General features: G+C 39.8%; 2 protein-coding genes and 1 pseudogene across 3 annotated transcripts in view; 2 read left to right on the top strand and 1 right to left on the bottom strand.

Moving 5' to 3' along the window:
• LRCH2 (leucine rich repeats and calponin homology domain containing 2) overlaps positions 1-25555 on the bottom strand; it is a 128816-nt gene that overhangs the window by 72859 nt on the left and 30402 nt on the right. For both annotated transcript variants that reach the window (XM_025372320.1, XM_025372319.1), the window contains exons 2-5: positions 9999-10143; positions 6560-6686; positions 1782-1887; positions 1563-1699 (exon numbers count right to left, since the gene is read on the bottom strand). In XM_025372320.1, coding sequence (XP_025228105.1) covers positions 1563-1699; positions 1782-1887; positions 6560-6686; positions 9999-10143 — 515 coding nt within the window. The remainder of the gene's footprint in view (positions 1-1562; positions 1700-1781; positions 1888-6559; positions 6687-9998; positions 10144-25555) is intronic.
• RBMXL3 (RBMX like 3) lies at positions 11191-13326 on the top strand. The gene is made up of 2 exons (XM_025372321.1): positions 11191-12245; positions 13089-13326. Exons 1-2 carry the CDS (start codon positions 11227-11229, stop codon positions 13324-13326), a joined length of 1257 nt encoding a protein of 418 aa, XP_025228106.1. The 5' UTR covers positions 11191-11226.
• On the top strand, positions 19095-19412 carry LOC112615557 (annotated as a pseudogene).

Here is a 25555-nt window from a genome sequence, read left to right on the forward strand (position 1 = left end):
TATGAGTGAGAACATGTGGTATTTGGTTTCCTGTTCTACATGTGTATTTAAATGTAAATTAATCAAATCTAAATAAAATAAAATTTCAGTTCTTTTGTCACACTATACACTTTCAAGTACTCAGTAGCCACTATGGTTACCATATTGGACAGTGCAGATATAGAACATGCTCATCACCACAGCCAGTACAAATGGGATGGTGCTTCTTTAAGGAGTAAACACCAGTCTTCTGCTGAGGCAAGAAGTGAGTCATCATCTGGCCACTGAGCTAATGAAGAAAATCTAAGGATCTACTTACTCCTTAGAATAAATTCTGGGCTTCTGCTGATGCAAGTAAGGCATAGACTGTGGCTGTGGGGCTGAGGGCAAGAATCTGAGGGTGTAAATATTAGAGCTGTGGTGTTTAATATGGGAGCTACCAGTCACATGCAGCAATTTAAATTTAAATTTAAATAAATCAAATTAAAATAAAATTTAAAATTTGGTTCATTAGTTGCACTAGCTATATTCCAAGCATTCCACAGCCACATAAACAAGTGGTTACAGTATTGGACCGTTGTCGATTATAAAACATTTCCATCATTCAGAAAGTTCTACTGGACAGCACTGTCTTAGACATTCCACAAACCATCATGTTTTCAGTACTTAATCCCTATATTCAGAGTTACATGTTTCCTCCAATACTCAAGCCATTCCCAGGTTTGAGGCTGTAAATCAACTTGAATCTGATTGCCTTCTCCTAGAGCAGGCACAAGTTTCAGCTTTCTTCATTCTGCTAAGGCAGCTACCACCAGGACTCTAGCCAGTCTTTATTTGAATTAGAAAAGGTAACCCCTTTGGAATGAGTGCAATGTACTTTTGTAGGAAGAAAAAGACTACCTTTCTTCTGGATATCTGCAAACCCTCTGCCAGGGCATACAGCATAAAGTACCATTTCACTGCTACCTGCTCCTCAGCCAAATAATCTTCTGCAGTCTAAGTAAAGGTACTAGTTTCTACTATTCTATTTTCCATTTTCAGAAATTCTGTTGGCATCTCTTCCCCACTGTCTTCTTTCTTCTCTTTCATATTTTGTCCATAGTGGATTATATCATCGTTTATTCCTTAACTATCATTTAAAAGGATTCCACGTGGATTTAATCCTCATTAAACTAAAAGTCATAATTAATATTTTCCACTTGTATTTTGTTCTTTCTGTTATAATTCCATTTCTCAGTGCCAAGAATGTGCTCCAATCAATCCCACAACAAATCCCAAGTAGATATATACCTGAGTGGGAAATAAAGTAGAAAGACTTCAGAGTCTCTTTTGTAAATAACTAACAAGCAGAATTATCAGTTCACAAGCAGAAAGTTATTATCTGGGTTTTCTAAATGCTATCCTAGAGCCTAAGCTAAAACTCCTACCAAAGTGCAAAAGGCAATGCTCAGAAAAACTTTAGACAACAGTGCTTGAACAACAAATTGGCTCTTGATTTAGGTGCTTTTTGATTTACCAGTCACAAACAGATAAAATTATGAATAAAAATGAGAAGAAACATGTAAAATATTTTTATTACAAACCTGTGCTGGTGGTACTTGCAATGGATTGTTATCCAAAATTATTACTTGTAAATGATGCAGCTTTCTGTAACAAACTGGAATTTCGGTCACTTTATTACAAGAGAAATCCAGCTTGACTAAGGGAAGATCTCCTAATTCTGGTCAGAAATGAAAAATAATTAATTAAATTTTACATAGTTACTCTCTTATTCATGTGAGTAAAAATAGTGAACATCTTACCATCTGGCAAAACATGAAGATTATTTCTTCTTATATTTAGCTCTCTAAGTGAATGTAATTTTCCCATTTGTTGGGGAAGGACTTGAATCTCATTGCAGCTAATATCCTAAGGAAAACAATAAAACAGAATTATAACAAGCTAACTGAGAAATACATATATATATATATATTCTAATTTTTAAATTAAAGCACAGTTAACAGCTAGCAAAAGTTACCCTCTAATGTCATTGCTCTAAAGATGGATTATCTGGCAGATTTCTATTTATATGACATCATGAAGTCAATCTAGCACAGTAAATAGAAACTTTCCATACAAAAATGTAAGGTTATATTTTAGTAACTACATAAGTCAACCTCTCAAAAATCTCAAGTAAAGGCCAACTCATACTAGCCAAAACCAGAAGTAAGAATGATCCAGCACTCTTCATGTGGAGGTAAAGTAAAAGACTTACAACTCTCAAACATTGTATAATCTGTCAATTACAGCAGCTGTCTTGAGATACTTGGCTGGGCAGAAGCTAAGAAAGTCAAGGATTTATAAATGTGCACTGGAGAAACAGACTATGATCAGGATGGATTTAACTAAATCTATTTCTCCAAAGGGATACAAAATGAGAAGTTACAAGCCCCAACACTTGTGACTCATATCATAGTTCAAAGACATTCTAAGAGATCTGAGTTGGAAATCTCTCACGTTATCTAAGGTATCTCTCAGGACATCTCTGTGGTTAAAATCCAAGCCCCTATTTAAAGGCAAACAATATCAAGTTTCCATAATAACAAATTGAGGTTTTTATTTATTATCATAATAAGAAACAGAAAAAAGAACAGTTTAAGTTAACTATGCTCTCTCCTCTCTTTCTTATAATAACATCAACAAAAAGAAAAGAGAAATACACAGCATGGTCTCAGACCAGACACACTTCAAATGAAATTCATATTCTAATGCAACTGCCCCCAATTTCCAACTTGTAGTGAAAACGATAATGGCCTGGAGGGAGGAGAATAGTACATACATTCAGTTTTCAAAATAATATTAAAACCATGTAGGGAATAATATAATAATGCTATAGATGATTAGGAAAACATATCCTACATACCTCTTTCAAACAATATCTAAGACATCTTCATTCAACAAGAAATATTTATTAAATACTATTAACATTTGCTAGGTACTGTTCCAGGGACTGGGGACATATCAAGGGACAAAACAAAATTTCCTGCTCTCATAGCTCCTCATGGAATTTACATGCTAGCAAGGGGAGTAAATTATATAATATGCTAGAAGGTGATAAGTGCTATTTAAAAAGAAAAAGTAACAGGGTAGGAAAATGGCTATGCTCACAATAGTGGGGAGGGATACTACCTCATCTCACAGAGAAGGTGATATTGAGTAGTACTGTCAGAGCTAAAAGAGTGAACCATACTAATATATAAGACAGGAATATTCCAGACAGAAGGAACAATAAAAGTAAAGGCGCTCAGAGTACACCTGACAAATACAAAGAACAGCAAGGAATCCAGTGTAACTAGAGGGAAACGGACAAGGGAGAGAGTAGAATAGAGGGAAGGATATGACTTTAGCTTTTATTTTGAGAGATGTGGGCAGGAACCAGAAACTTTTGAACAGGAGATTGACGTGATCTGACTTATATTTTGACAGGATCACTTTAGCTGCTATGTTCAGAATAGATATTATTCAAATGATAGATAATAGAAGTTTGTGAAAATGTTATTTAAACATTATTGCTTCTTTCTAAAGGTATTTGATACTTATGATTTCCATATGGAAAATCCACAGAAATTTGAGAGATAGCTGTCATTTCCCAGGAGAAATAAACCCAGGCATAGGAAATGAACCCACTCCAGTGGGTGCTCTACAAAATATTCTGCAGAGGATTGGAAGCCAGGGAGTATTTCCTAGGTTTCTAATGATAGAATTTCATTGCAGTTGATTATCACATCATGTGGAAGAGTATCATGGGAAAGTATTCCAAAGACAGGGAATACCCACCAATTCAATATGTACAACTGTCAATTAGCCCTCCTAATGCTATCTACCCATCTACTGTTACTGATTTCAAGAGTTTAAAGCATAATAATTTTATAGTACCTAGTAAAATAATAGTGTTTAACATTTTAGAATTTTCTACATGAATTAAAAAACAGTTGGTCCTCTGTATCTATGGGTTCCTCATCCATGAATTCAACCAAATACAAATCAAAAATATTCAGGAAAAAAAAAAGCACGGTTGTGCCTGTACTGAACATATATTGACTTTTTTGTCTTGTCATTACTCCTTAAATAATATAACATAACAACTATTCACATAGCATTTACACTGTATTAGGCATTATAAGTAATCTAGAGATGATTTAAAGTATACGGAAAATGTATTTAGGTTATATGTAAATACTATCACTGTGTATAAGAGACTTTAGCATTCGTGGATTGTGGTATGGGGTGAATCCTGGAACCAATCCCCCATAGAGGGACAACTGTAGTAGAATTAATCTAAAACTCCTAATTATGTTTTACATTTCATTTATCTAAAAGTTACATCATGTAATGTAATTAAAAACATAGGGCCAAAAATTAAATTTTAAAAAATGAAGAGACATAAAATCTTAAATTATAACCTTTATGAAATCTGGAAAAATATTAATAGTGTTTAAGTCAAAGAAAATAATGGTCCCTTTTATTATGAACTTGTTAGATCATATCTGGAATCTCTGTTCATTTTTTAGTATAACATTAAGGGAGACTTTAACTAAAAGGAACATTTTCTAAATTGAATTACCTAAAAGTAAAAAAGTCATACAAAGGAATAAAGGTAATAAGGATGTTTAAGGTATACAAAAACACTTCTTAAGAGTTTGTTAGGCCGGGCACGGTGGCTCACGCCTGTAATCTCAGCACTTTAGGAGGCCGAGGCGGGTGGATCATGAGGTCAGGAGTTCAAGATCAGCCTGGCCAAGATGGTGAAGCCCTATCTCTACTAAAAATACAAAAAGTTAGCAGGCGTGGTGGCAGGTGCCTGTAATCCCAGCTATTCAGGAGGCTGAGGCAGGAGAATTGCTTGAACTCAGAGGGCAGAGGTTGTAGTGAGCCAAGATCGCACCACTGCACTCCAGTCTGGGAGACAGAGTGAGACTCTGTCTCAAAAAAAAAAAAAAAAAAAAAGGAGTTGTCATTACCTATATTTCTTCACATGGTAGTCCCAGGACCAATGGAAGAAATATAGAAGCATGTATTTTGGTTCAAAATAAGAAAGATTAATAACAAATAGAGTTTTGCAAAGAAGAATTAGGACAGTCACACATGCACACACACACACACACACACACACACATATACAGAGTTGTCACCATTGAAAATATACAGTAGATATATCAGGGATTCCTACATTAGAAAGTGGTTGTATCTGATCACTTCTAAGATCTTTTTTAACTTCAAAATTATATGGTTCTAAAGCATAAAGTGAAATTCAAGGAAGTTTCCTTGTATTGTAATTGGATATGCAGGTATTCTTTAATGAATAAAAGGTATTCCTGAAATTTCTGCTCACTACATTCTGTTAATTTATTCATTTCTCATTATGAAAATGTAGGTAAGTTCCTCAAGAAAACTTTTGACACCCCGGACATAATAAAGTCATACATAAGAATACTTCAGGACTTTAGTCCATGCACAGTGGCTCACACCTGTAATGCCAGCACTTTGGGAGGCCGAGGCAAGTGGATCACTTGAGGCCAGGAGTTCAAGACCAGCTTGGGCAATGCAGTGAAACCCTATCTCTACGAAAAATGCAAAAATTAGTTGTGTGTGGTGGTGCATGGCTGTAATCCCAACTACTTGGGTGGCTAAGCATGAGAATCGCCTGAACCCGTGAGGCGGAGGTTGCAGTGAACCAAGATCGTGTCACTGCACACCAGTCTGGGCAACAGAGCGAGACTCTGTCTCAAAAAAAAAAAAAAAAAAAAAAAAAAAACAACTTTTAAAATACCTATTTATTAGGAAAGCATCATTCAAAATAAAAGAAAAACATGCAGCATGGTACACTGCATAAAGTGGAGGTAACCAAAAGATACGAAAAATAACTGAAAGCTATTATAACAATGCTATAGATGATTAGGAAAATACATCCTACCTACCTCTTTCAAACAATATCTAAGACATCTAAGAGGATCTGAACATATTTTTCTCAGAATTCAATATCCTTCAATACCTAAAATGTTATGTCCAAGGTAATTAATTTAAATTATTCTATATTTCTACAATCAATTGCATATAACAGCCTTTTATTGTTTATTTCAGTCTAAAAAGTGTTATAACATCACAGAAGCAAACAGTGAGGAGGAGTTACATTGCTAATTCTACCATTTGCAGATACTTTCTTCTTTTATCTCCTTACTCTAAGGATATATCATAGTCCTATAAAAGCTTTATTTTAAAAATTCCCTTAGCTTTTCTCTAAGACCTTTACTGTACACAAAATGAGTAAACAAATGCTTATTCATTTGAAAAGTATTTCTTAAAGTTTGTAAGCAAGCCTTCTGACTCCACTAGGACTAAGGAAGAATCATGCTATTTTGTGACTGGAAAAACTCAGACATATAGTATCTCAAGATTTTACTAAGTCTTACCGAATTTAGACATATACCAAGTTAGTACTTTTTAAAAAACTTACAATGAAATTCCATTAAAAATGAGTAATCTTCCAAAATGTAGATATATTATGCATATTGCATTCAATTAATACAACTATTTTACTCACCAACTCCATTAAATCTTTTAACTTCCCAATTTCTTCTGGAATGGATACTAGTTTATTATTACTGACGACCAAAACTTTAAGGGGAAGATCAAATAGGTATTTTGGCAATGTTGATAAAAGATTTCGGCTGAAAAGAATGAGAAAGTTTCTTTATGAGAATATGTATGTAATGTGACATATTAAAAATGAAGAAATCACTTTTTAAGTAAATAATATTCTATCACTAAGTAATAACTTAATAATTACTTACTGAGTGCTCACTTTGTATCAGGCACAGTGGTAACTTTCTTATAAGCACTGTCTCATTTAATCCTCATGTTGATGACACAAGATTAAGTAGTTATTATCTCCATTATACAAATCAGAAAATGAAAGTTAAAACTGCTTAAGTGATTTGCCCAAGTACTGCAGAGATTCATAGCATAGCAAAGCCTATGCAGGCAGACCTATGATACTACTCTACACACCGTCAGTTCTCAAAAACACAGAATGATTCTTCTGAGCTCAATAATGTCAGAACTTTGCTCCTTGATATAATTCTGGCATATTCAATACTTCCATGCTAGGGAAAGTCTCCAGGGATAAATGTGCATGCACTATGTTCAAGTTTATAAAAGAATGAATAGGACTATATCTTCAAAAACATGTAGTAACCCTAACCCATTCCCTTTTAAGGTTTAACAGCCTATTAGCCCTTTATCTCAGCCCAAAGTTGATAAAACATTCTTATCTTTGTAGATACATTTAAATATAATAACTAACATTTACTGAGTGCCTACTATTGCCAGGCCATGTTCAGAGCAGCTCATGTGAATTAACTCTCACAGTGATCCCCATTTTGCAGATGAAGAAATAGTCACAAGAGTGTAAATAAACTGCTCAAAGTCACACAGCTGGAAGTGGGAGAGGCAGGATTCAAACCCAGGCAATCTGGCTCTGGGGTCTTTGTCCTCAAAGTACTATGGTCAAATTTATACGCCAAAACAGACTGACTGACCCAAATGAACCACTACCAAAATGTATATGTTTCCATTCCATTTACATACTAACAAGCATTGGTAAGCGATAAGCTATTATTTTTCCTATTTTTCAAAGTGACATTTATAGACCTATACCTAGCATTTCATGTAACATACACAGCAACAAAAGTCCAGTATTACTCAAGTGGGGACTTGAACACCGTCCTCCCCATCTTTTCTGTGGCAAAGGACATCCAGAAATACTAAACTGGCTTTAATAACACAGCACAAACAAACAAACAAACAAACAAATGGCAATGCCCCTCAACTAGCAATACTGGCCAGACTGCTAGAACGTCAAATATGCTAGGGTCCTGTCATAATCCTTCATACTTTCAGGATCAAGCAGGCTCCTTGGAGAAATGGTCTGCCTGGGGCCCTTCACACCAGGGCACACAAGGATCTTTCTATAGGATTCTACTGAAAAAAGGGGGGGGGGTAGTATATAGGAAGAAAGAACAGTTGAAAATTATTTAACAAGTTTATTAAGATATTTTCACCAAAATAAATAAATACATGGAAGAAATAATGGCGAACTCATTCTAATACATCTTCAGGCCAAAAATAGCTTTAAAATTATTTTCTTCCCTTAAAAAGCATATTCAGGCCAAGCACAGTGGCTCATGCTTGTAATTCCAGCACTTCTGGGAGGCCGAGGCGGGCAAATCATTTGAGGTCAGGGGTTTGAGACCAGCCTGGCCAACATGGTGAAACACTGTCTCTACTAAAAATTAGCCGGGCCTGGTGGCAGGCACCTGTAGTTCTAGCTACTTGAGAGGCTGAGGCAGGTGAATCATTTGAACTTGGGAGGTGGAGGTTGCAGTGAGCCAAGATGGTGCCACTCCACCCTGAGAGACAGAGCAAGACTCCGTCTAAAAAAAAAAAAAAAAAAAGGCATATTCATAGAGTTAACACAATCATCTTTCACCAGGATCTGGTTTCTTCATACTGGCAAACAAATTATTAATTGTCCCTTTTTTACTACATGCTTTAAAGAGGAATTCACTCACTAGAACAAATGTTATTTCAATATAGTTTGCTCAAAGATTTTTGTGACTGTAAAAAAAAAATCAAAGTTGACTTTTACAGATCATGACAGGATAGAATTAGAGAACATTTTAGTAAAACTAAGATTACCATATGTGTTAATAGAGAAATGTAATTCAGTTTTTGGCAAATCACTTTTTCCGCAAAAGAACAAAATGAAACAGAAACAAAGACAAAACTTAAAAACACCTCATTTTCCTCAAACCTCTCCTAAGCCAGGCCAAGGAGATTTATACCTACTTAGAGAAAGGACAACCCAAATGACTGACATCTATGGAAGGAAACCTCCCTCACACATTTTAAGGTGTAAAGTGGTTTCAGTTAAAATAGCTTGTACTGTCAGGTAACACCACTAGGAGAGTCATATAAAAGAATTGATATATCACAGTGAGAAGGGAACATCATCATTTATGTATATTAATTATATCTACTACTTCTCCATATGGGAATTTAGACAAGTAACTTGGTTAATGAGGAGATTATCCCTTCCAACTGAATAAAAAAAGAAAAAATTTCTAAAATTAAGTCACAATATATCAATTTTCATTCAATTTTACTGATTTGGCAGGGAAAGGTTTTTCTTATACTTAGTAAGTGTTCACACTTTTATATATATAGGGTAAAAGCTATGTATGAATGAGAGCTCTACAGCCAGACTGCTTTGATTTTAATCTTGGCTCTACCACTTGCTGAATATATCTATGAATTTGGACAAAGAGCTTAACCCAGTTTCCTCATCTGTAATGCAGGGATAACAACAGTACCTATCTCAAAATGCTGTCATGAAAACTAGATAAGGTAATATGGGTAAAGTGTTTGGAACACGGCCTAGCACATGGTAAGTACTTACTAAGTATAAACATGAACTGTCATCCACTTCCAAACCTTTCAATATTCTCATCCCACTCTAACCATCCTTGAAGTAGAAGCAAGAAGTCACAAAAGTGAGAAAAAATAACTCAAGCACTGTTTGTTTCACATATCTAAGGATGCATATAAAATCTGTATTGTGGTGCTATAATTTCTGGAAAATATTTATGGTCTAAAGCCTTGCTACTCAAACTGAGGTCTAAGGACCAGCAGGTAGGCATGAGCATTGCCAAGGGGCTTGTTAGAAATGCAGGCCCCACAACAGACCTAAGAAATTACAATCTGCATTCTAACAGATCCCCAGGTAATTCCTGTGTGTTAAAGTTTGCAAAGCTCTGCTCTCAAGAAAAGCCTACAAAATAATGTGAACATAAAAAAACACAAATAAGATACTGTTGAGATAAATTTAAGCTACACAGCCAAATCAAACATATTCCTTTGCCACTAAAAAAGGATTAGAACGACAATAAAAACCAAAATTTATTTTTAAATTGTTTCCTTACCTAATGTTAAGGTACGTTAACATCTGTAGATTTTTAATGGCTTCAGGAATGCTTTTGATGCAATTATGATATAAATTTAATGTTTCAAGGGGTGCAAATAACCAGACATCAGAAGGAATTTCTGTAAAACGATTTCTGGAAAGATCTGGAAAAAAAAATAGTGTCTGAGTATTAAACATATACCAATATCTATGGTAATTAAAAGAACTATTTTCACACTTGCTGAATCACTTAGAATCTAAGCAACTACTTAAAATACTTTAAAATATACAATATTATCCATCAATACCTTGAAGGCAAAAAACATCATTTAGAAATACACTCATACGGCTGGGCGCGGTGGCTCACACCTGTAATACCAGCACTTTGGGAGGCCAAAGCAGGCAGATCTTTTGAGCTAAGGAGTTGGAGACCAGCCTGGCCAACATGGTGAAACCCTGTCTCTAATAAAAACACAAAAATTAGCCGGATGTGGTGGTGGGCCCCTGTAATCCCAGCTCCTCAGGAGGATGAGGCAGGAGAATCGCTTGAACCCAGGAGGCTCAGAGGTTGCAGGGAGCTGAGATCACCCCGCTACACTCCAGCCTGGGTGACAGAGCGAGACTCTGTCTCAAAAAAAAAAAAAAAAAAAAAAACCTCACAGAATGCATGTCTATTAACCAAACGTATTTGATATGCTTCAGTATACCTAAATTTCAAATATGCGATTTGTCTTTTAAAATACCAATGAAGAATTATCTCTGATCTTTAAAAGCAAACACAAAAATACCTCCCACGATCCCACATCCCCCTCCATCTGCCTCTTCTTTTACAGCCAAACTTACATAAATCTACAACACAACTAAATTTATTACTTACCATGGACTTCTCAACCCACTACAATTTGGTTTCTATCCACTCTCACATCCACCAATGTTACCAACAACCACCATATCAATAACCATTCCATATGTCTGGAAAGATTATTTTCCTTTGGCTTAGAAGACTACACTTCTGGGATCTCTTCTACCTCTCTGGCTACTTCTTATTTTCTTTTCCTAGGTTTTCCTCTATCTGTATCATAAACGTTGTTGTTCCCAAGAACTATGACTAAGGTACTCTTTTCCTTCTTGAGACATACACCCCCCAACCGGTAGGAGCCGCCCTCTACGAGAGTGCCGGAAGACCGCGACTGAGTTGCTGCCTCATCACCTCCCACTGCCTCTGACCCACCATTCGAAAAGCAGACATGATGGAAGCGGATCGCCCAGAGAAGCTTTTCGTTGGGGGCCTCAACCTCAAAACCGACGAGAAAGCCCTCAAGGCTGAGTTTGTCAAGTATGGCCGCATCATCAACGTTCTCCTGATGAAAGACCGAGAAACCAACAAATCGAGGGGCTTTGCGTTCGTCACCTTCGAAAGCCCTGCAGATGCCAAGGCCGCCGCCAGAGATCTGAATGGCAAGTACCTTGATGGTAAGGCCATCAAGGTGGCCGGGGCCATCAAACCAGCATTCAAGAGCAGCCGGTGGGGGCCGCTGCCCCCCGGCAGCAGCAGTCGCTCGAGGTTCCCACACGGAACCCGTGGGTGTGGCAGCAGCCCACAGCGACCTCACTCCTGGGGCGGGCCTGATGATGGCCACGGCTACGCGGGGTATTTTGACCAGTGGCCCTACAGGGCCCCGATGCCCAGGAAGCGTGGGCCACCGCCACAGCGCTGGGCCAGCCCACTCCGCAAGAGGGCCGCGCCGTCGAGCCTGGCTCGCAGCGTTGGCAGTGGAATGCGCGGGAAGGCCCCGGCTGTGTGGGGGCGAGACGGCTACTCAAGCGTGCAGCTGCAGCGCTGGGCGGGCCCACCCCGCAAGAGGGCTGCGCCCCCGTCGAGCCTGGCTCGCATTGGTGGCGGTGGAATGCCTGGGAAGGCGCCGGCCATGTGGGGGCGAGAGGGCTACTCAGGCCCACTGCTCCGGGAGCCACTGCCCCGGTGCCGCGACCCCGGGGATTTTATCGCCGCGCTCAGAGAGTACAGCCGCCGCTATTATAGCCACTCCAGTGTCCGGGACTACTGTCCCTTGAGAGGCTATGGCAAGCAAAACAGCTACAGGGGTCGCGACCATGACTACGTGGATCATCCCAGCAGAGGCTCCTACCGAGAGCCCCTCGAGAGCTACAGAGGCCCGTGCCGCGCCACCCCTGGGCCGGGGACACCGCCATCTTACGGAGGAGGATACCGCTATGAGGGGTACCGGGGCCGCTCACCCGACGCCTTGCCCGTCACCTTGCCAGATGCCTACAGCGGGGGCCACGACAGTTCCAGCAACGGCCGGAGCGACCGCTATGGAGGAAGAGGCCACTACGAGGAGTATGGAGGCCCTTCCCCTGACACCTACAGCGGGGGCCGCTCGCCCATCCCCTACAGCAGAGGCCGCGACAGTTCCAGCAACAGCTACAGCTGGAGCCACCGCTACAGAGGAGGAGGCCACTACGAGGAGTACCAGGGTCGCTCGCCCGAGGCCGCCAACAGCGGGGGCCGCTCGCCCGAGGCCGCCAACAGCGGGGGCCGCTCGCCCGAGGCCGCCAACAGCGGGGGCCGCTCGCCCGAGGCCGCCTACAGCGGGGGCCGCCACAGTTCCAGCAACAGTTACAGCGGGAGCCAACGCTATGGAGGCGGAGGCCACTACGAGGAGTACCGAGGCTGCTCGCAGGACACCCACAGCGGGGGCCGCTCGCCTGACACCCACAGTGGTGGCCGCTATCCCAGTGCTCACACTGGGGGCCACTCGCCCGACGCCCACAGCGGGGACCGCTCCACCAATGCCTGCAGCAGGGGCCACGACAGTTCCAGCAACAGTTACGGCCGGAGCGACCACTACGGAGGAGGAGGCAGCTACGAGGAGTACCGAGGCCACTCGCCCGACACCTACAGCAGGGGCCGCGACAGTTCCAGCAACAGTCATGGCCGGAGCCACCGCTACGGAGGAGGAGGCCGCTACGAGGAGTACGGAGGCCGCTCGCCTGACGCCTACGGTGGGGGCCACGACAGTTCCATCGACAGCTACGGCCTGAGTGACCGCTACGCAGGAGGAGGCCGCTATAAGGAGTACCTGGGCAGCTCACCCGACGCCTACGGTGGGGGCCGCAACAGTTCCAGCAACAGTTATGGCCAGAGCGATAGCTACTCGAGAGGTCGAGATCGGGTAGGCACACCGGATCTTGGGCTCCCTCTGCCCATGGAAAGGAGCAGCCCTCCCCTGCATGATTCTTACAGCCGGTCGAGCTGCAGGGTGCCCAGGGGTGGAGGCTGTCAAGGAGGCCACTTGGAGAGAGGGGAAGGCTGGAGCAGATACTAAGCAGGAACAGACTTGGGACCAAAAATTCCTTTTCAAAGAAACAAAAAGAACAACCTGTTCTATATTAAACTACCCAAGGACTAGTATAAGTAAGAGTTGTTTTTACCTTTTAAGAATTTCCTGTTAAGATCTCCATTTTTATGCTTTTGTGAGGAAAAACTTAAAATTTCTTTAGTTTGAAATTGTTAATGTTTCTTTCAACCAGTTCATGTTAAAAGTGTAAGATATGAACCTGAGTCCTAGTCGTCTTCTATTTACAAGTTGAAATACGATTAATGGCTTCTTTGCTTGTAAATTTGCCTGATAAATGAGGCAAACAGTTCTAAGATCTTTCATAAACATCTGCTCACCTAAAATGGAAAAATGGATCATTCTGCTCATTTAAACCAACTAGATTTTGGGTGGAGAGTGGGAGGGATTGGTGTATTTCAGATTTCAGGGTATCTTTCTAACTGAATCTCAGTGTTCCCAGTATTAAAAACCAAACAACCAGCAACAACAACAACAAAAATGATTTAGATCAAATGTTTATAAAAAGAAAATTATGTTCACTCAGTAAATCTGAAAAGTAAATGGAAAAAAAAAAGATATACACTCTACTGGGTGATTTCATCCATCCTAGCTCCAAATTATATTTATATACTGATGAATTGCAAATTAAGGATATGTCTAAAAGCCTATGTTCTGATCTTCAGGACTTCACCTTGATATCTCTCAGGCACCTCAAATTCTACAAGTATAAAATCTGAAATGAAGATCTTTTCCCACACTTCTATTTTTTTTTTTTTTCTTCTCATCTCAATATCAACAACATCCTCCTGGTGAGTTGCTCAAGCCAGAAACCTGGTATTCATCCTTGATTCCTTCGTCTCCTAAATTATTGCAAGTACACACAAATATACTTCCATTCATTTAAATTTTCACAAAAATAAAATCATGGAATTGTTACAACCATTACTCCTCTATTAAGGGTTTATTTGTTAAATGAATTTTGAAAAATACTTAGGACATTGCAGTAGTGGGTTGAAAAACAAATACTCTAGAAGAGAGTTGGCTCAACCTCACCACTGTGGACGTCTGATAACCATTGTGGGGGGCTATCCTGGCCACTGTAGGATACTTAGCAGCATCTCTGGCATCTACCCACTAGATGCCAGCAATAACCTCTATTCATGGCAGACAAATGATGTCCCCAAAGGTACAAACCCCCAACAACTACCTGAATATCAAGTTAGTTACCTTATCATAGAAATTTACTTTGCTCACACTAGCCCATTATACTTAATTGGTTAAAAACATAAGAAAATTTTGTGCCTCTGTTAGGAAGAGCATGCAGTTTAGTTCAATGTATCTCATTTCGTATCTGGTCTGCTCTCATAAAAACAACCTCCTATCAATAATGCTCAACTTCATTCCAAGGGATGAGACCTATTCACTTAGCAATATAGTAAGTTCCTTATTCAGAACATTAACATATGTATTACTACATATGTAATATATAGAGATACATATAGAGGAGATAGATATATATTCTCACTCTTAACCTAATGTAAAATTATATAACTGGCAAAAAAAAAGTTATGTTTATATAATATAAAAATTAATTTCTATTCTTCCTCCTCCCACCATAAAATTCTGAATAACTTAAAAAACAATAGAATTACTAGAAACCAAAATCTGAACTAGAAACAAATGTTTCCCAATATTCTGGCTTACCTCCTCTGGATACCCAAGCATCACACAGTTCTATTAGGGAGGAAAATGAAGTCACTGTTTTTAGTTTAGGATTTTTTTTTGTATTTAGGGTCTTACCTCTTATTCTTGTAACTTCAGAATTCTGGGAGTTCAAAATTAGTGTTTACAATTAATTTGAAATCCTAAAAACAAAATTATGCTCAGTTTGTTATTCTGTATAATACCTAGTATTAGGCACTCATAAATAATACAGTGGTCTCAGAGATAGATGATAGTAACTTGTATTAAGATTGCAAGAATAGGGATAAGAGAAAGTGGATACAATTTGAAATATATTTTGAAATTAGTACTCACAGGGAGTGGCAAGGAACTAGGTATGTGGAAGAAACGAGAGGAAAGAATCAAGGATGGCACCCAGGATTCTGGCCTAGACAGCTAAAATAATATTATCTAATAAACAGTGGGAGTGTAACAGGATTTTTGTAGTTTCTTCTGCTGGTGAGGTTTTTGCTTTGGTTTTTTTTTTTTTGAAACAGAGGTGCAATGAAGGGTTCAAGTTTATATCTGTATAAACCGAGACATCTGAGAGAGACTCAAAGAGGGGCTGTTAAATGGGCATTAGACAGATGAATCTTGATCTCCTAAGTGAAGTCTGGGATAGATATATAAAATTGAAAGTTGTGGCCAGGCACAGTGGCTCACGCCTGTAATCCCAGCACTTTGGGAGGCTGACATGGGCGGATCACAAGGTCAGGAGTTCGAGACCAGCCTGACCAACAATGGTGAAACCCCATCTCTTTCTAAAAATACAAAATTTAGCCAGGTATGGTGGTGCGCACCTGTAATTCCAGCTACTCAGGAAGCTAAGGCAGGAGAATTGCTTGAACCCGGGAGGCAGAGGTTGCAGTGAGCCGAGATTGTGCCACTGCACTCCAGCCTGAGCGACAGAATGAGACTCCATCTCAAAAAACAAACAAACAAACAAAAAATTTGAAAGTTGTAGGAATATGGTTAGTTCTATTAAATCACAGAAATGGAGGACATCACCTAATATCAGAGTATCGAATTAGAGGACAAAGAATGGGCTATCAGGAAGGCCAACAGTTAGAAAGTGAGTAGAGAAAAAACAGCAAGCAGAGAAGTCTGAAAATAATGGTCATAAGAAAACACAGTAACCATATGAAAAGATCAAAGAAGCTCAAAAAGTGACAGGAGGCTGACCTTTGTTTTCCAAGATAGCTGACTAAAAACATTTCCAGCATGCCTCATCCACTTAGAAAAACCAAAGTGGTATGCAGACAATCACACTTTGAATACATTATCCAACAAGGAACACAGGGTTCAACAGAAAAAGTGAAAGGAAACTCCAAAATCTGGGAATGAGAAGGAAAGCAGACAGCCTGTGTGGTCAAGACCGGCTGGGAACTGGCAATGAATCCCCAATACAAGAGAGAGTGAATATCTTTCTGCAGTCCACTTTCCCACTGGGGAATCATACAATTCAGGCCACAGGAGAGCACCCTGACCCACCCAAATTCTGAATCTGATTTAGGGAGCATCCAGGAGACTATGAGAAGGAACAGCTCCAGGGAGGCAACATGCCCTGGGTCCCACACAATTCCTGAGAACTAAGTAGCCACAGTAAGATGCCATTCTTAATCCTAGCTCTTAGCAACTATGAGTGGTCCTGGAAATCTGCAGCACCAGTCTTGGCCATTGGGGAAGATCAGGTTGCATCTTGTGGAGCAGGGACTTGAGCAGGAATGGGGATCAATGGGGATCCCACAACCAAAACTAAGAAGCAGACATGGCATGGGCTGCAGTCTCTGGCACTGGAACCAGGCTCCCAATGCTCTAATCCTGAGCAGGATGAGTTACTGCAGAGGCTTGGTCTTGAGCTGGGTGCTGGCTTCTGTGGCTCATGGCTGAATTACGGGCTAGGTGCAAACTGCCATACTAACAGAACAGCCAGGTTGGCTGCCACAGCTGGGATGGGGGAGGGACAGCAGTGGTCTCATCCTCCCTGGCACCTATGGCACGACCTCAGCACAGCAGCAGTCACCTCTCACCCAAGCATTTCACCAGAGGCGTGAGGACTACACTGCCTGCCCTACCCCCACGTCATAGTTCATGCATGCCCTTGCCATTGGGAGGTGTTGAGTACAAGCTTGCCCAGTCTGGATCCACCCAGCTTCACCCCCCTAACCCTATGCCAACACAAACTGGTGGGGGGGGGCCAGGTTCTGGGTGTTCCACAACCCAATCCACCACCTGGGGCACATGAGCACTTCTAGGGGACAGAGACTGAGCATAAACACCCTACTTCTACAGTCTCAGCTGGCTCTTACCTGCAAGCACCACCTTCTGACCTAGAAGCCAGTTTGCACAGCCTGTTGCAACCACTTCCAGCACAAGAGCACAGTGCAAGGGAACAAGGAGAGCATCTCACCACCACTGCTACGTCTATCACCCTCACTACCCCAGCTGCTCAGGAGCTCGAGAGCCTTCTTATATGCCTGGTATACTGCTACTAAAACTGGCATCTGAGAAAGCCACCCACATGCCCAAACATTAGCCTGTCTGGAAACTGCCAACACAGGAGCCAGCATATGCTGTCCCAGGTCACAAGGATAGACATACTTGGCACACTTCTGCTACCATTAAAACCTGATGATGGGCCCATCAGGCACTCAAGTCACAAGCACAACTTCACCACAGGCCCCACCAAGAACCACACATTACCACAATGAAGATAGCCATATAAATTATACACAGTCTTCACTACTGCATGCACCTGAAAGCAAAGCCAGACGGCCTTACCCAACTAACATCATTGTCACATCTTCAAGAAAAAAGTCCCCCATCCACATGAAAGTCATTTTTTAAAAAAGAAGATGTAACTATGAAGCCAGATGAGCAGAAACCAACATAAAGATACAGAAAACATGAAAAAGCTAGGTAATATGATGGCCTCAAATGAATGCAGTAATTCTCCAGCAATAGATCCTAACCAAAAAAGAAAAAAAAAATCCTCAAAATCCCAGATAAAGAATTCAAAATACTGATTTTAAAGAAGCTCAATGAGATGCCAGAGAAATCTAAAAACCAATACAAAGAACTCAAAAAATCAATTCAGAATACAAATAAAACCTTTTAACATGCAGATAAATATCTTTAAAAGATAAAAAGGCCGAGTACAGTGGCTAATGCCTATAATCTCAGCACTTTGGGAGGCCAAGGTAAGAGGACTGCTTGAACCCAGGTGTTTAGGACCAGTTTCGGCAACATAGCGAGAACCTGTCTCTACTAAAAATACAAACATTAGCTAGGCATGTTGGCACATGCTTGTAAATCCCAACTACTCAGGAAGCTGAGGCAGGAGGATCACTTGAGTCCAAAAGTTTGAGGTCATACTGAGCTATGATCACACCACTACACTCCAGCCTGGGCAACAGAACAAGTCTCTCTCTCTCCCCACCCCACACACACATACACACATACACACACACACACACACACAAATTCTGAAACTAAAAGATTCATTGAAGGAAATACAAAATACATTTGAAATACTAGATCAAGCAGAAGAAAGAATTTCAGAACTTGAAGACAGGTCTTTTGAAATAATCCAGTCAGACAGAAATAAAGAAAAAGAATAAACAAAGCTTTTTTCTTTTTTTTTTTTTGAACTTGCTTATTACTTTCATTTATTTATTTTTTTATTAGACTTTAAGTTCTGGGATCCACATGCAGAACATGCAGGTTTGCTACATAGGTATACATGTGCCATTTGAGACTACATAAAATGACCAAACTTACAAATTATTGGTATTCCTGAGGGAGATGAGAGATTAAAAGGCTTAGAAAGCCTATTTAACAAAATAAGAAATGAAACTTTTCCAAGTATAGCAAGATTTAGACATCCAGACACAGGAGACTCAGTGATCCCAGGGAAAACACAATGCAAAAAGGAGTTTGCCACAGCATATTATAATCAGATTGTCTAAGGTAAAAAGAATTCTAAAATCAGCAAGACAGCCTTTAACCACAGCCACCACTGGAGAGCAGCAGCAATGGCTCTGTGCTACACTATGGTTGTGGGCCTCAACAAAGGCCACAAGGTGACCAAGAATGTGAGCAAGCCCAGACACAGTCGTAGCCTCGGGCGCCTGACCAAACATAACAAGTGTGTGCGGGGCATGACCCGAGAGGTGTGTGGCTTCACCCCATACGAGCGGCGAACCAAGGAGTTACTGAAGGTCTCCAAGGACAAACAGGCCCTCAAGTTCATCAAGAAAAGGGTGGGGACACACATCCTCACCAAGAGGAAACGAGAGGAGCTGAGCAATGTCCTGGCCACCATGAGGAAAATTACTGCTAAGAAAGACTGAGCCCCCTGCCCTGCCCTCTTCCTGAGATAAAGAACAGCTTGACAGAAAAAAATAAAATAAAATCATCAAGAGAAAAGCACCCTGTCACCTACATAAGGAAACTCCATGAGACTAACATGAGACTTCTCACCAGAACCCTTAAAAGCCAGAAGAGAAGGGAATGACATATTAAAAGTGCTGAAATAAAAAAAAATCACCTACATAAGGAAACTCCATGAGACTAACATGAGACTTCTTACCAGAAACCTTAAAAGCCAGAAGAGAAGGGAATGACATATTAAAAGTGCTGATATTAAAAAAAAAAAAACAAGACTGCCAGCCAAGAACTCAATATCCAGCAATAAGCTTCATAAATAAGAAGAAATGAAGTCTCTCCCAAACATGCAAATACTGAGGAATTCATCGCCACTAAACTGGCCCTACAAGAAATGCTCAAAGAAGTCCTAAACTTGGAAGTAAAAGTGATATTCATCATCATGAAAACACACAAAAGTATAAAACTCACTGGTAAAGCAATCACACAAAGGAGGAAGAAAAAGAAATCAAATGGCACCACTACAGAATTCCACCAAACCACAAAGACAAACATTCCAAGAAAAAAACAGAGAATTTATAAAACTGGAAAATGATTAACAATATGACAAGAACAAACCCTCACATATCAATATAAACCTTGAAAATAAATGAATTAAATGCCCCATTTAAAAGATACAGATTGGCAAAATAGATTTTCAAAATATAATCCAACTATATGATGCTTATGAGAAACTCACATTACTTGTAAAGACACATATAGACCAAAAGTAAAGGAGTAGAAAGACAGTCCACACAAACAAAATCCAAAAGTGAGCAGCACTAGCTGTACTTGCATCAATTAAATCAGATATTAAATAAAAGACGGTTAAAAAAAGACAAAGAACGTCATTCTATAATAAAGGGATCAATTTGGCAAGAGGTTATAACAATTTTAAATGTATATGCACCCAGCACTGGAGCACCCAGATCCATAAAACAAATATCACTAGGCCTAAAGAGAGAGATAGATACAATAACGGTGGGAGACTTCAATGCACCACTAACAGCATCAGACTGATCATCTAGACAGGAAACCAACAAAGAAACATTAGATGTAAATTGGACTTTACACCAAACGGACCTAACAAATTTACAGAATATTCTGCCCAACAACTGCAGAATATACACTCTTTCGATGAGCACATGGAACATTCTCCAAGATAAATCACATGTTAGGCCATAAAGCAAGTATCAACAAATGTTTAAAAATGAAATCCTATCAATTATTTTCTCATACCACAGTGGATAGAAATCAATACAAAAAGGAACTTCAGAAACTATACAAACACATGGATATTACACAAGCTCCTGAACAATCACTGGATCAAAGAAGAAATTAATACAAAAGATTAAAAATTTTTTGAAACAAATGAAAATGTAAACATAACAAACCAAAACCTGTGGGACATAGCAAAAGCAGTGGTAAGAGGGAAATTTATAGCATTAAATGCCTATTATTTAAAAAAAAGATTATAAATTATCAACCTAACAGTGCATCTCAAAAAACTAGAAAATCAAGAACAAACCACACTCAAAACTAGCAGAATTTGAAATAACAAAGATCACAGTAGAACTAAATGAAATAGAGACCAAAAAAAGATACAAATTATTAAAAAAAAAGCTGATTCTGCAAAAAGATAAATAAAACTGATAAACCAGTAGCTAGACTAACCTAGAAGAGAGATGAATCAAATAAACACAATGAGAAATAAAAAAGGAAACATTACAACTGATACCACAGAAACACAATAGAACATCAGAAACTATTATGAACAACTATATACTCACAAACAAGAAAACCTAAAGGAAAGAGATAAATTCCTGGAAACACACAACCTACCAAGATTGAACAAGGAAGAAATAGAAAATCTAAACAGGCCAATAATGAACAGCAACATTGAATCAGTAGTAAAAAAAAAAAAAAAAAAAATCCCGACAAAGACAAGCTCAGGGATTGTTGAGGGAGCTTGGCTGAGGGATTCACAGCCAAATTCTATCAAATATAAAAAGAAGTAATACCACTCCTCCTGAAACTGTTCCAAAAAATTGAAGAGGAGAGTATTCTCCCTAATTCATTCCATGAGGTCACTATCACCCTAATACCAAAACTGGACAAGGACACAACAACCAAAAAAGGCAAACAGCAGACCAACATCCCTGATGAACATTCATGCAAGAATCCTCAACAAAATACTAGTAAATTGAATACAGGACATCAAAAAGATAATGCACTGTATCAGTTCATTCTCATGCTGCTGATAAAGACATACCTGAGACTAGGCAATTTACAAAAGAAAGAGGTTTATTGGACTTACAATTCCACATGGCTGGGGAGGCCTCACAATCATGGTGGAAGGCAAGGAGGAGCAAGTCACATCTTACATGAATGATAGCAGACAAAGAGCTTGTGTAGGGAAACTCCCATTTTTGAAACCATCGGATGTCATGAGACTCATTCACTGTCACAAGAACAGCACGGGAATGACCCATCCCCATGATTCAACCATCTCCCACCGGATTCCTTCCACAATACGTGGGAATTATGGCAGCTATAAGATGAGATTTTGGTGGGGACACAGAGCCAAACCATATCATACACCATGATCAAGTGGGTTTTACACCAAGGATAGAAAGATGGTTGAGTATATGCAAATTAATAAATGTGATATATCACATAAACAGAATTAAGGACAAAAAACATATGATCATCTCAATAGATGCAGAAAAAGCATTTGATAAAATTAAGCTTCCGGTCATGATAAAACCCGTCAACAAACGAGGCATAGAAGGAACATACCTCAAAAAAATAAAGGCCATATACAACAAACACACATATCATACCTACAACCCACATACCATACAACAAACCCACGTATCATACTGAATGGAGAAAAGCTGAAGGCCTTCCCTCTAAGATCTACAACAAGACAAAGATGCCCACTTTCACCACCGTTATTGAATATAGTACTGAAAGTCCTAGCCAGAGCAACTGGGCAAGAGAAAGAAATAAAACACATCCAAATCAAAAAGAAGGAAGTCAAAGTATCGCTGATTGCTGACGATATGATCTTATATCTAGAAAACCCTAAAGACTCCACCAAAAAAACTCTTAGATTTGATAAAGTTTCAGGATACAAAAATTAATATATAAAACACAGTAGCATTTCTATATACCAATAATGATCTCACTGAGAATGAAATCAAGAAGTCAATCCTATTTACCATACCTACCAAAAAAATAAAATACCTAGGAATAAATTTAACCAAAGAGGTGAAAGATCTCTACAAGGAAAACTATAAAACACAGATGAAAGAAATTGAAGATGACAAAAACAAATGGAAAGATATCTCATGCTCATGGATCAGAAGAATTAATATTGTTAAAATGACTATACTACCCAAAGCAATCTACAGGTTCAATGCAATCCCTACCAAAATACCAACACCATTTTTTCACAGAATTAGAAAAAAAAATCATAAAATTCATATAGAACCAAAAAAGAGTCCAAATAGCCAAAGCATTGGTCTTTTGCAACAACATGGATAGAACTGAAGGTCATTATCTTAAGTGAAACAAACCAGACACAGAAAGACAAATATCACATGTTCTCACTCACTTTTTTTAGTGAATGCTAAAAAATGGTGTATACATAGATAAAGAGAGCAGAGTGATAGACAATGGAGACTCAGAAGGGTGACAGAGTGGGAGAGGGGTATATAATAATAAATCACCTAATGGGTACAATGTATGTTATTTGGGTGACAGATTCTCTGAATCCCCTAACTGGACTACTATGCATGTAATAAATTCGCACTTGTACCCCATAAATTATATAAATAAATTTTTAATGAAAAATAAAAGAACAGCCACACTGGAAAACAGTCTGGTATGCGTTTACAAAGATAAATATGGTCTTAATTCAGCAATTGCAAGCCTGAGTATTTACTCAAATCAGTTCAAAACTAATGTCTACACGAAGTCTTCACACTAACAATTATAGCAGCCTTATTCATAATTGCCAAAATTTAGAAACAAACAAGATGCATCTTTCAATAGGTGAATGAATAAACTGTGGAATATCCATACAATGGAATCGCTTCCAGGAAATGAGCTTTCAAGCCATGAAAAGACATGGAGAGACCTTAACATATATTGCTTCTTGAAAGAAGCTAGTCTGAAATGTCTACATATGCTAGGATTCCTAGTAAATATCATTCTGGGAAGGGTAAAACTATGGTGATAGTAGAAAGATTAATGGTTGCCATGGATTTGGGAGGAAAAGAGGGAATAAGGGAAGAGGAAGAGAGTATTAGTCCATTTTCACACTGCTATAAAGAACTACCAGAAACTGAGTAATTTATAAAGAAAAGAGGTTTAATTGACTCACAGTCCACATAGCTTGGAGGCCTCAGGAAACTTACAATCACGGCAGAAGGCAAAGGAAGAGCAAGCACCTTCTTCACAAGATGGGGGGCAGGGCAGGGGAACCGCTACATAATTATAAACCATCAGATCTTGTAAGAACTCACTCACTACCATGAGAGAAGCATGAGGGAAACCAGTCCCATGACCCAATCACTTCTCACCAGCTCCCTCCCCTGACACATGGTGATTACAATTCAATATGAGACCCAAGTGGGGACACAGAGCTAAACCATATCATTCTGTCACAGCCCTTCCCAAATCTCATTTCCTTATCACACTGCAAAATACAATTATTCCACCTCAACAGTCCCCAAATGTCTTAACTAATTCCAGCATTAAGTCAAAAGTCCAACTCCAAAGTCTCATCTGAGACAAGGCAAGTCCCATTCTGCCTATAAGTCTGTAAAATCAAAAGCAAGTTAGTTACTTCCTATATACAATGGGAGTACAGGCATTGTATAAATACACACGTTCCAAATGAGAGAAATTGGCCAAAATGAAAGGGCCTCAGGCCCCGTGCAAGTCCAAAATACAATGAGGAAGTCATTAAAACTTAAAGTTCCAAAATAATCTCCTTTGACTCCATGTCTCACATCCAGGGTACACTGATGGAAGGGGTGGGTTCCCAAGGCCTTGCATAGCTCTACCCTTGTGGGTCTTCAGGGTATAGCCCCGTGGCTAGTTTCAGGGGCTGGCATTGAGTGCTTGCAGCTTTTCCAGGTGCTTGGTACAAGCTGTCAGTCTGGAGGTATGGAGGATAGTGGCCATCTTCTCACAGCTTCACTAGGCAGTGCCCCAATGGGGACTCTGTGTGAGTCTCCAACCCCACATTTCCCCTCTACACTGTCCTAGTAGAGGTCACCCATGAGGGCTCTCTCCCTGCAGCAGACTTCTTCCTGGACATTCAGACATTACCATACAGCTTCTGAAATCTAGGCAGAGGTTCCCAAACCCCAGTTCCTGTCTTCTAAGCACCCACAGGCTGAACACCATGTGGAGGCCATCAAGGCTTGAGGCTTGCACCCTCTGAGGCAACATTATGAGCTGTGCCTTGACCCCTTTTAACCACAGCTGAAGCTGGAGTGGCTGGGACACAGAGCACCATGTCATGAGGCTGCACAGAGCAGTAGGGCCCTGGGCCCAGCTCGTGAAACCATTTTTCCCTCCTAGGCCCCCAGGCCTGTGATGGGAAGGGCTGTTGTGAAGATCTCTGAAATGCCCTGGAGACATTTTCCCCATGATTTTGACAATTAACATTTGGCTCCTTTTTACTTATGCAAATTTCTGCAGCAGGCTTGAATTACTTCCCAGTAAATCGGTTTTTCTTTTCCATCATATAGGCTTTAAATTTTCCAAACTTTTATGCTTTTCTTCCCTTTTAAACATTAAGTTCCAATGTCAGACCACCTCTTTGTGAATGCATATGACTGAACACTTTCAGAAACAGCCAGGTCACATCTTGAATGCTTTTCTACTTAGAAATTTCTTCTGCCAGATACCCTAAATCATGTCTCTTAAGTTCAAAGTTCCACAGATCTCTAGGGCAGGAGCAAAATGCCATCAGTCTCCTTGTTAAAGCACAGCAAGAGTGACCTTTACTTCAGTTCCCAGTAAGTTCCTCATCTCCATCTGAGACCACCTC

The sequence above is a fragment of the Theropithecus gelada genome, chromosome X, assembly GCF_003255815.1.
Source record: "Theropithecus gelada isolate Dixy chromosome X, Tgel_1.0, whole genome shotgun sequence".
Lineage (NCBI taxonomy): Eukaryota > Metazoa > Chordata > Mammalia > Primates > Cercopithecidae > Theropithecus > Theropithecus gelada.